The sequence below is a fragment of the Orcinus orca genome, chromosome 7, assembly GCF_937001465.1.
Source record: "Orcinus orca chromosome 7, mOrcOrc1.1, whole genome shotgun sequence".
Lineage (NCBI taxonomy): Eukaryota > Metazoa > Chordata > Mammalia > Artiodactyla > Delphinidae > Orcinus > Orcinus orca.
The window spans coordinates 65,910,498-65,923,033 of record NC_064565.1 but is presented as its reverse complement, the minus strand read 5'-3'; the positions used below and the strand labels follow the sequence as shown (position 1 = coordinate 65,923,033).

The 12,536-nt window shown below is 38.7% G+C and overlaps 1 protein-coding gene across 13 annotated transcripts in view; it reads right to left on the bottom strand.

Moving 5' to 3' along the window:
• OSBPL6 (oxysterol binding protein like 6) overlaps positions 1 to 12,536 on the bottom strand; it is a 121,938-nt gene that overhangs the window by 19,006 nt on the left and 90,396 nt on the right. For 10 of the 13 annotated variants that reach the window (XR_007478379.1, XM_049712221.1, XM_049712222.1 and 7 more), the window contains 2 exons: positions 6,004 to 6,111; positions 4,190 to 4,327 (listed from right to left, as the gene is read on the bottom strand). Coding sequence is in view for 12 of the 13 variants with exons in the window: in XM_049712221.1 (XP_049568178.1) it covers positions 4,190 to 4,327; positions 6,004 to 6,111 (246 nt within the window). In the remaining variant the exon portion in view is untranslated. The remainder of the gene's footprint in view (positions 1 to 4,189; positions 4,328 to 6,003; positions 6,112 to 12,536) is intronic. The other 3 variants (XM_049712230.1, XM_049712227.1, XM_049712231.1) reach the window with 1 other exon arrangement.

Sequence of the window (12,536 nt, the reverse complement as noted above, 5' to 3'; positions counted from 1 at the left end):
TACGTTATCAATCTATATTAGTATGTATCTACCTAACACACATAAAAGATCTCTAGTTTGAACTGCATCTTTAGTGAAACTGCTGTCTTATCTTTCACACATTTTTCAGCTTGTCATATAAACTGCATTTTTTTCTAGTTTGCAATTTATTTTTTAATTTGTTTATGCCACTCTTTTTGGCCATGTAAAAGTTTTAAATTTGTATGTAATAAAAACCATCAGCCTTTGCCTTTAAGGTTTCTGGATTTATTGTTGATGTTTTTAATAGAGTTGGGGAGAATTCATATATTTAGGGAGATAGAGTTATACTCAGAATGATTTTGCGTAAATGAATAATGATAGTTTTGCTTTTGCGCCCTGAGCAATGCTATAAAGATAGCAAATTGAGAATAAAGTCTTTTTCTCATTTGTATTTTCCCACTGCAGCTGGCTTCCAGTTCTCATTGACTGCAACTAAATGGAAGGCTAAACCTTTAGGCCCATGAAAGCCACATTCTAAACCTTGATAGAAATAAAAGGTAAATCAAACTCTTCCATGTGATTTCTCTGAAAAAAGCTAATCACATCCAATTATGTTAAGAGAAGACAAAGGCCTGCCTGAACCTAATTTATGTTGCATGCATGTTTATTACATGAACATTTAGGAGCTATAAACAGTCTAGTCCTCTTCAATTTCTAATTTCACCCAAACTAATATATGATAGAAATAGTCCAATATCCATGCCCATGTAGAAAGTTCCGTGTAGAATATAAAAGAACTCTACAATGACAGTGGGCCCTGAATAAGAGCTATATTATCGTATGTGTGAGCAGTAGCTAAGGCCGGGCAGTCTGGCTACGGTCCACTCATGTTGTCCTGTATATACAGTTAAGGCTCTGCCATATTATAATGAAACAATTAACATATATTAGTCTTCTCTCCCATGCTCAAGAAGTCTTGGAGCCAAATATTTCTCTTTAAGGGGTTTGGGATTCAAAAGAGTTCAGGAAATATTTTTTTCTAACTGCGACCAGGCATGCAGCATTGCAGAAACAAGTTTAAAAGGCAAGTTTAAAAGGCAAGGAAGTAGATCATTCTGGAAGTGAGAAGAACATTTTTTTTAAAAGAGGTTGCACATTCATTAAGTGAAGCACATAAAGATTTTTCTCTCAGTTATGGAAAATGTTAATGTAAGACAGCTAAGGCCCAGATGTTTCTCCGATTAATCATATGTAATGAGCTATAAGCATTCTTTCCTTCATTCAGTTAGCAAATATTTACTGAGTTCCTGGTTCACCAGAATGTTCTAGTGCTGGGGACAGAGTGGTGAAATCTCTGCCCTCACTCTAGTGGGGGGAGACACACAATAAACATACGAAATATATATTTTGTTGGATAGTGATAAGCATTATGGAAAAAAAATCAGAAGGGAAGAGGCATGTGAAAGGTCAGGGGTGAGGAGGAAATGGTAGCTCTACACTGTAGGTAGGGCATCCAGGGTAGGCTTCTCAGAAGGTGACTTCTGAGTAGACTGAAGTGAGTGAGCGATTTGACCACGTGGCGCTGGAAGTGTTCAGCCAGGGTGGGCGGCAATGCAGAGGCCCAAGAGCCTTTGGCAGCTGTCATGCAGAATATGCAGTTGAGCCCATCCTGCAGCGGCTACTAGGATTCTCACATATACAGTAAACCAACCAGGTGGGCTTGCCAAGTCTGTTGTCCAGAGACTCAAGGAGCCTTCTGGGGGCATCTCATCACAAGGGAACTTGGAAACTTGGGCAGATGAGGTTGCCTCAGGAACAAAGTCTTAGCCTAAGGGGAAGAGCAACCTTGAGAACATGGAGGTGCCTGTCACTTGGGTTTATCTCCTGGTCCAGCTTCTTCAAATACTTAAGACTGAGTGTTGTGATAAAGGGGAAAGATTTAAGTAAAACACAGACATTTTATGAAAACCTGTAAGATCCAGTCACAAAGAATAGATGTATAGCTTAGTTCTTTCCAGTGTGGGTTGTAGGATAGAGTCACTTTCCTTATTTCAGTAACGGACAAGGGGTGTCTGGAGCAAATTGACAACTGCAGGAAGCACTCCATTGGCCTCTGGAAGGCACCAGAAGAGAGCTTGCAAGAAGCTGCAGCTGAGAGCAGAGACCAGATTATAAGTCTTCGTACGATAGCTAAGGAGTTTATATTGGACACTGGGGAATAGGGACATCATCAGATTTGCATTTTGGAAAGATTAGCCAGGCTGCCCAGTGGAAAATGGATTCGAGGAGGCAATAAAGGAGGCAGGAAAACTAGCTATGGAGACTGACAGGGTAATTTAGGTGGGGAGCTGATGGAGGATTGAATTGCAGTAGCAGCAGTGAAGCTTTAGGAAAATGTATGTATCTGAGAGTATTTAGGTGACAGAAGTTACAGAACACGATGAGTAAATCAACATGGGTGATGGGTGGTAGTGAAGGGAAATACTGAGGCAACTCAGGTATTTGATGTGAACAACTGGGGGGAAAAGCACTTAGAAAAGCAATATGAGAAGTATGGGTAAGTTTGAGTTTTTCCCCTTGGGGTGTGTGTGTGTGCATGTGTGTAAGGGGGCTGCTGATTAATTCACTTGGACATGCTGAATTAGACAGTCTGTGGAGCACCCAGGTGGCAATGTCTCACAGGCAGGTGGTTGGGTGGATCCTGAGCTGACTCTTGCTCTCTCTTTAGACCTGCTTTCTCCCTGAGCTGTAGACCTGAATATCCAACAGGTTGCCAGATAACTCCACTGGGAGGTCTGATAAACTCACAATGCCTTAAAGTGAGTATATCAACTCCACACGCCTCTGTCCTCTACTACCTTGCCCCTCTATCGGCCACTTGGTCCACTCTTTCACGGGGGTAGCACCACCCTCTTGCTTGGACTCATGCATGTAACCTGCTTCACATCCTCTTCATTTCTGCATTGCCAGTGGCTGGTGCAAGTGGCAACTGGGTGCCCAGTTGAGTGTGACCCCAAGAACTAGAAATAGGGAAATTAGGTTGCTCTCATAGGGCTATGCTATAAACTTATCAGATGATGGGTCAAAGCCCAGATAATGTATAGTTAAGTTTGTCTGCTTGAATAAGGACAAAGAACTGGGTCAGCAATGGAGGCCCAGAAAAGGGAGAGTCAGAGAAAAAAATGCTGGTAGCATGTAGAACTAGCATTAAACTAGTTCTCTGTCTTGTGAATGGCAGTTTCTGTGAATCTTTTAATGTATGACTTGGAATCTGAGAGGCAAGTGCCTAGCTTGATGTGGTAACAAATTCAGTACCTGATACAAGAATTCTGTTTTAGCTTTTCTCCATTAGAAAAGTGATGTGTTCACTCTTTCTATTTTCCACTTATTTTTGTTTCTAAAATCACTCATACTTCCAAACATCCAAAAAGAACTACTACTAATTGTCAGGATTTTTCCTTTCAATCTATTTTCCATGCATATGGAAATAACACTGAGCAACTATTTCATCTCCTTTTTGTAAAAATGCAGTACAGATTTGCAATCTCAAATGACAAAATTCTTAAACAACCGTGTGGGAAAGAGTTTTGGCTGCTTCTCCCATGCCAAAAAAGAAAAAAAAAAATTCTAAGTGTACTTGACTAAATTTCAGTAAAAGAATTTCTGCAACCTGACCAAGGAAGAGATTTCTTGTTTCCAAGACCTTGTCAAAATTCACGGGCCTGACAAGCAATCCAATAACGCTTTTATGGTAGCCAGTGGTAACCTCCAAAAATGATAATTAGCCAACTAGATATATGCTAGACATCATCCTTCTAAGTTCAAATTCTTGTCTCTGGTAAAGATGTGTATGGATGTGTGTGTGTGTATGTACAAACATGAATGGTAATTTTCTTATTTTCTCATGCTTAATGTATTTATTAGCTAGTCTCCTTCTATAAAGGAGTCTGTTATCAACTATTTGTTTACCCTGAAATATGAACTGTACAGGTAAGTCAGAATAAATCTTGATTCTTTCTTTTCATTCATCAAATTTGTGACTATTGAGTTGGTGCCCAGTGTTAAGGGCTCAGTAAATGGAAACCATATAGTTTGCATGCTTTTGGCTTTGCTACTGTTTGGACATCTTACTATAATATTTTTTTAAAAAAAAGTTCCACAGTCTTACTTTCTTTAACCGAAATTCATGGCCAGAAGCAGTTAGGGTTGATGCATCAAGGAACCTTACCTCATTCTCTGAGGAGCTTGCAGAGAGGAGCACTTCTTGGGCATCGAAGAACTCAGAGACAGACTCCGACATGGAGAGGCGGCTCTCATTGGCTACTTGTTGTGACAGGGGGAGACTGACATGGATTTGCTCACCAGCCTACAGAAGAGAAAAGCAGATGGTGTAATCGTTTTCTTCCCTGTAAGAATGGCTATTTGTTCAAATGAGACCATGACGTACTAGCCAGATTTCTAGAAAAATTCATACTATATGTTAAAAAAGTGGTGACCACAGCTAATTTTCACTTGCAACTGAGTAATGACCACTGCATAAGTTTCCTTCCAATATGCCTAAAGAATCCAAAAGGTGCAGCTGAAAGGTGAGTTGATTTTAAATCTATGCTCAATTAATATTAAGTGGAATGTAACAGGTTGAGCCCCTATCAATACCCTGAATTGACTGTGGAGACAAGTTCCTTGTCATATGCTTAGGCTTGTCATTAACTAGCCATATTCTAACCAGTATACTACACCTCAAGCAGTATCTGTAGACACCACTAGAGATATGCTAAGAAAACAGTCTAGAAGACTAATTTTTGAGACGGAATATATAAAAGTCATTTTCCAGTTTGATCATGAATTTTATCCAATGAAACATATGATTAGAGTATTGAACCTTATTTCAAATTGTATTTTTATTCAGTAAGTAATAAATATTGTTTTCAAGGATACAATTTAAGTTTCAATCAGAAAAATATGTAAGAGAACTAAAATATATATATTCTAGTACACATTTCAAGTTGCAAAGAAGATTCAAACTGAGATTGTTGACTAATTTTTGAATGACAAAATTTTAGAAATACCTCTAGATTCTGGGCAGTTGAGTAGGCATAAGTGTCATCAGAGATCACAGGACCCATGGAGGTGGATGGACGCGGGGTGGGTAACTTACATCAAAGAGAAGCTGTCTGGGGATGGTATTTCCTAAGCAGTTAGATGGCAGAACACTTGCACCCACAGATTTCTAGAAAAATGTACATTTTTGGTGCAAATATGGCCTTAGTATTTGTTAAAGCTCTCACCTTGTTACATGTATTACTGTTGAAAAGTATAAATTCTCATGGCTAAAAATAATAATTTTATAAAGGATTATAAACAGAATTATACACTCAAGTTTAGCCCAAATACTGAATGTTCTCCTATCCTCTAACCATTTCTTCAAAAATTCTTCTGAAAAATGGAGTAATAGCACCTACCTCAGAGAGTTGTTGGGGGTGTGAAATGAGATAACATGTATAAACTGGGTTAGCACAATGCCAAGCACATAGTAAGCATTCACTTGACACGCGTTAACCATTAATTATTAGCATCATCATCAGTAGGAGCTGTAGCAGCATTAATAGTAGTATCTTAGCAAGGTCAGGTGACTTCTCTTCTTAGATAGGACTTTTAAAACAAACCTTAAGCAAACTTTTATTTAGCACCTTCTCAGCTGAAAGAGTTTGTTTTCAACATTTCATGGGCCACTGATGATAAGAAATATTTCAAATGAAGAGTGAGAGAAAATTCACAAGCTGGAGTATATACAAACTAAATATTCAGTAGCATGAGATGAACACAGGAATAAATAAAAACAGACAACGGATCACCAATAATCAATGATGTCAAGCTCATGTACATCCTTCACTCCAAAGAACACTGAACTGTCAGCAACACAATATTTATGCAGGGAATCGTATCAGCAGTGAAAGAACTGTATAAAAAATAAATAAAAATAGGCAGTAGATTTAGGTGCTATAAAATAAGTATTCTACATCTATTAAAAATGAGTCTTACCTCATCAGGGCTAGGAATAATATTTACACTGACAACCTGATCACAAATAATAGATTCTGAATGTATTCTGTTCAACCGACTCCTTAGTTCAGCATTCTGGTTGAGTGCCTTAAAATAACAAAAACCGCATATGTAATTTCAAGTTGTGACGCAAGCATAAAGCAGAACAAGCACACAGGTACACTTTAGACAACAAAGTCTTATGATGTTCTTAGCTGAAACTTTTGGAGCCACCATAGGCCAGATCCCCCTGGTAAGAAGGAAATAAATGGCTCAGAATTAAGGCACTCATTTTTTTTGCAATATAAGACTACTACTTAGTAGGTTAGTGGGTTGAAAGAGTTCATGGATTTCATAAAAATGATTCATGGGATTTTCTCTCCCTTACAGTCAGGTCCATTACACCCAAGCCCAGTCTACCACCACATATATATCACATTTTACACCCTAGGATAAAAATTATTGATTCCTTTTTTTTTTTTTTTGGTTTTAGTTTCTAAAATTTGGGAGTTGTTTCAAAACCAGATATCTTAAAAATTATTTGGAAATGTAGTGAACAATGAACTGGCTTCATTTTATATCTAGAGCTATATTTTAGAGCTATATTTTAGTCTGGTGAAAGAAAATAGTTGTCTTTCCACTTTCTAGGAGCACATAATTAATACCTGTGACAGTACCGCAGAACTAACTCAAGCGTAGACCAAAGATGCCTTCCTTGAACAGTGTAAACATCGCCAAGTATAATAAAGAACATATCACAAAAAGGAAACTAACTCCAAGCTACCTGCATCTCATGACTTTTAACACATCCTAAGTCAGCATCAGTAAAACACCATCTGCTACAACCCAGTTTAGAAGGTGGGGCAGAAAGAGAACAGCTTTACATAAGCATGGGCTCCCTAACAGGGGCCCTGTGGACAGAGGCACATGGAGCACATTAGTGCATGGGAACCTGTTCCATATACAGAAGACACATGTAGCTGACTGGATTACACCAAGTCTCAAGTAAAAGACCTTTGTGAGGACAAAGCCCAGTGAAAAGCTGGACAGCTCCTTTCCTTTCCATTAAAACCAGAAATTAGAAGATGGAAGTGAATGTTTCAGAGCGAAAGATAAATGTCAGGACTTACTGAAGAGCACATCTGCCCCAGGGAGTGAGGATTCTGCTTTTCTTTGTAAAGAGTCGATGACTACGGTAAACCAATACATAGATAAATATAACAGCATAACTATAACTCTGTACCTATTAAATCACCCAGGATAAATTACACAGTGGCTAAACTTCACACTTGCATTGAGTGGTGCAGAATCCTTGGGCATGGAGCACAGAACAGCCCCTCTCCCTTCATCCCAGCTTTCGCTTTTTAAGAAGAAAACTGTTCACTCACAGCTTTTGGCTTTTGTTTAAAGTCTTTAGAACCAGTTCATAAAATATGTGTAAAATAGAACACACTTGGTCTTGTGGGCTGTCAAGTATTGATGGATTAAAGGTGGACACAGATCCTACAGTCATATTGCAGACAAGAGGAAATATGTGTCCAGTTCTCTGAGAACACAGGGATGTGTTAGTGAGAAAAAAGGTGATTACTTTTTTAGTAAATAAACCATGTGCTTCCTAATACCTTTATATTCTGCAAAAGTGCTCAGGATCATTTTTCTTGGAGCAAAATCTCGAACACTTGAAATTTGAAAAAAAAATACTGTATCATTCATATTCTTTGTGACTACATATGCTTATTTGTTCTTTCATTATTTTTCTGTCCACAAGTGTACTGAAAGCTGTCTTAGTTATTGAAATAATTGGAACCAGATATATTTTGTTGTCTTGGAAGTAGGAGGCCTTGTTGTAGGTTGTTTGATGGTTTTAATTGCAGAATCACATTCATGGCTTCAGGGTTTCACACAAACCTCAACTAAGGGTTCCTCCAGAGTGACTGCACCTTCTGTTGCCCCTGGAACAGAGTTAACAAAACAAACCCCACAAAAACTCAAGGGCAAGGATAAGTAATGTTTTTTTCAGAGGGTGGGAGTTTTACACACAAGTTTCCCATTTATAAGGAAACTTGGAGAATTGTTTGCTCTGGATGTCTAAGAAAGTTGAATTCCCATTTAAGCGCTCATCTCATCCAGTATTCATTAAATGTAATCTTGCCTACAGGTGTGTGTGAAGGCACACAAGGTGGTCTCTAGCTGATAATATCAATAGGAAATGAGATGAAAATTAAAGGAATATTGTATTAATAATATATATGCAGTGGTAGAAAAACGTTACGTGGCACAAAAAAGCGTGGAAATAAATAACTATTCCAACTCTGGCAACCCCAAGGGCAGAGAGTGTAAGCGGATGCGGAGCATGCAACAGCCCATTTCTGTGTGTCTTGCCAGGACGGCTCCTCCTTTTGCCTCAATCACACAGACTGTTTTGAAGTTGGCTACAACCAAGCACCATGAGCGCTCTTAGGGAGTGTTCAGGACCACATTTGTTACCTCCCTCCCTGAAGCTCACCTATTTTCTCTACAACGATATTATGGAAACATCCTTGGGAACATCGAGGTATACAGATATTTTCAGTGAAATAACACTATTAGTGATAATTAACATAGAAGAGCCCAGTTGATGGCAGAAACAATATACAGAATGCACCCGAGGAGTCTGTACAGTGGTGAAGCGAGGGAAAAGGAGGCACGTCGCCAGCCACTTGCACCAGCTCATGAGCAAGAAAAGCCATGGAAACTTGTGAGTAATAACATTGCTCCAGGAGTGGCAGACAGGGCCAAGGCCTAGCAGGCAGGAAGCAGCCTCGGGCTCAGGAACTGTGCCTAGATTCTTTAGGAAGTCTCACTACTTGCTTCCATAAGTGAGTTCAGACCGCACTACAAACTCTCTGCAAAGTATACTCATTTTCCCACACCTCATGTCCCTCATACACATTCAAGTGTAATATATCCAAGAAACACATAATTCCTGACCCACCTATAAAAGAAGTTACCATCTTGAAGTTCTGAGCCAGAGTTAATTGCCCAAATCCTCACCTCCTTGGCTATTAACTACCATTCACCCTCCTAGGCAGACAATGGGTGAGAATTTACCCTAGACTGGGTGAGACTCTGGCATAGCATATGCATTTTACTGAATGGAACTGTGGGTTCTGGGAAGGACACATAGAAGCCTGAAGGCTGGAGAAGCATATGAAACATGGCAATATGGGATCACCAGAAGACTTAAACCCTTCAGATAAAAGCAAATTTTTACCTCACTGGTAAAAAAGCAAATTTTTTCTCACTGGTTGAAAAGGAGTGAGAATATGAGTATGGAAACTGTCAAAGCTAGAGCTATCAAGAACCTGGGTATCTCTTAAAAATCACCTTGTTTTTTATTTAAAAAAATACTATTATAGTGTATTTGGAAAACACAAAAAAGTAGAAAAATATTTTTAAAAATTCATACCTTACTACCCAATCAACCAATTTCTGGTAGCTTGGTATATTTCTTTCTTTCCTTCTTTTTTAAAATTTATTTATTTAATTAATTTATTTTTGGCTGCATTGGGACTTCGTTGCTGCACGTGGGCTTTCTCTCTAGTTGCAGTGAGCGGAGGCTACTCTTCGTTGCGGTGTGTGCACTTCTCATTGTGGTGGCTTCTCTTGTTGGGGAGCACGGGCTCTAGGCGTGCGGACTTCAGTAGTTGTGGCATATGGGTTCAGTAGTTGTGGCTCGTGGGCTCTAGAGCACAGGCTCAGTAGTTGTGGCACACGGGCTTAGTTGCTCCGCGGCATGTGGGATCTTCCCGGACCAGGGCTTGAACCAGTGTCCCCTGCATTGGCAGGTGGATTCTTAACCACTGCGCCACCGGGGAAGCCTGGTAGCTTGGTATAGTTCTTTCTAGCTTTTTTTCTTATGCATTTTCCACATTATTTAATGGGAACATACTCTACATCCTGTGTCTGCCACTTATTCTTTGTATACAGATATTTATTTTATGTTTCAAACTCTTCACAAATGTGGTTTTAATAACTGCAGAACAAGTGATTATTTTCTACTCTTGGGAACTTACGTTGTTACTGATTGTTATTAGGATAAATAATGCTGCCATGAACGTTTATGTGCATACAGGCTTTCTACATTCAGCATTAACCCCTTAGGTTATACATATCAGCCATGGACCAAAGGGTCAAAGGGTCAAATATTTTTAAGGCTTTTAATAAATATTGCCAAATTATGTCCAAAATGACATCAATTTAAAGTTACTGGATAGCTAAAAAAAAGATGTAAAGGATTCTATGAAGAATATCTTCATATACAACAAATTTGGCCAAGTCTCAGGGAACTCTGAAATTCAGGAACAAAGACACTTAAAACATTTATCCCAACACAGAATACTTATTTTGGATGTATAAAATGTTGTAGACAGGAAGGATGGTAAACGCTATGACTGGGATCTTAATTATGCTGCTATGTGCCTTAAGCCAATGTTTTTGCTTACGTTCCCAAACATATCACGTTTCACCGATTCTAATACGCACAATTCCTCAAACATTAACACCTCTGAAGCACTGGTCAGTTTAATTGACAGTTTTTTCCTTCTTAGTAATGCACAGAATGATGGCACATCTAACGGTGGACGCCGTACTGATTTAATGAAATTCAGTAACTCTAGACTGAGTACTGGGTCATATTCTGCTGCTCACATTTGTATGGACCCAACACCCAATGCATTTAGCACAAGCTGTGTACAAACTCCGGGGCCAGAAATCAAACTGGTAATAGTGACGGAGTGTAATGTATTGAGGACAGACTCAAGGCAAGTTGAATCTTTCCTTATAGTAATCTAGGGTGCTGAGTTTACCATAGGCTTACTATATACTATTTGACTTTGGTGTTCAGTACTTAAAATTATAGCTGCTGTGAAATAAGGTCATTTACAAAGGGATATATGCCACACAAAATACCTTGTCCTACAGGTGTAAATCCAACATCTATGCTGCCTTTCAGGTGTAAAAGTTTACTTTTAAAGTTTCATGGGGTAAAATAACAGAATTATGTACATTTTTGTATACGTATAGATCAGGGATGAAATACTACTTTAGAAGAGAAATTCATTATACTGTTCAGCCTTGCAAATTATTACATGCCCAAGGCAGGTAAAAATTTATGCTGAGCATGTAGTGAAGAATGCTAATTTTACTTATCTTATTATGCTATGTACCTTCTAAAAGGATGATGGAATTTGCCAAGTTGATATATTTAGAAGCTTTATTGAAAAGCTGCATTTTAATCATCAGACCTATATCAAATCAGACTTATGTCAAATAAAAAATAAGCTTTAAAAACGTAAGACTAATCTAAGAAGTTATTTAAACAGTCTCTCTCTCTCCTTCCCTTTCTGGGGGGAGACTTGGATTGGTAACTGTTCATTAAAAAAATATCTGGGTTTTAACTGATGATACCTGAATAAGGATCAAAGATGTCTTTAGGCTACCTAAAATCACACTATAATGTGAAGTTATATTAACATAGAAACATATGTAGAACAGCTGTCTCAATGTACTCAAGCTATTTCATATCTTGTTCAATCCTTAGTGCTATATTTAAAGAGGCACAATGAAAACAATAGAATTAGCCAATCAGGATGGCTACATCAGTTAATTGTTTCCCATCTTCAATGTCTCCTTATCTGCTAGTTCCTTCCCTTCATGACACAAACAAACTTAGATGACTGCCAAATTCAAGGTTGACTTTCAGTCCATATATCATTTGCTGCTAAGTCAGACCCTGTTAACCTTTTCGTTCTTGAAATTATCAAAACTGTTTACCCTTGATCTCAATGATCATAGCTATCTAAATTTGTCAGCTGTTTACCCTGGGTTTCCATCAAAGGATCCTCGTTTTTTTTTTTGTTTTTTTTTTTCCAGCTTGTCCTTTAAATACTAATGTTCTCTGTGGCAGCTCCATTGGCCTCTTTTATTCTGACTGAAAACACAATTTATCAACATCTATAAATTCACCGATATACGGGGGTATCCACATCTTCCTGCCAGGGCCTCTCTCCTGAGCCCTAGAGCTCAGGAGGAAACGACCCACCCAATGGGAAGGTATGTACAGACACAAGGATGTGAACACAGCCAAGATGCTGTGATAACACAGAACTGGAAGCACTGAATTCGCTAGTGGACAGGGTATAACTATCTTTATAGTCCCAAATTATTTTCAAATTTTTTGAGTTCAAGAAAATGAAGTAAATATAACACGCCCCGCCCCTTGCAAATAATCCAACAAAAATCTGTTGAGGCTCTAAGTCTAGATGCAAATAAATGTTTAGACAAGAGAAGGAAACATTTAACCCAAAGCACGCAGTTGATGTAATTTCATTTTATTTTACTTTTATTAGGTTGGTAACAGCTGCTGCTGTCTCCTGAGGTCCATCAAGGACCAATTCTTCCACGAACCTGATCTCTGGGTCTGCTCACAGCTCAGGCATCTCTCATTTCTCTGAACACGCAGAGGCCTGGAAATCTGCACCGCTCGTGTGCCA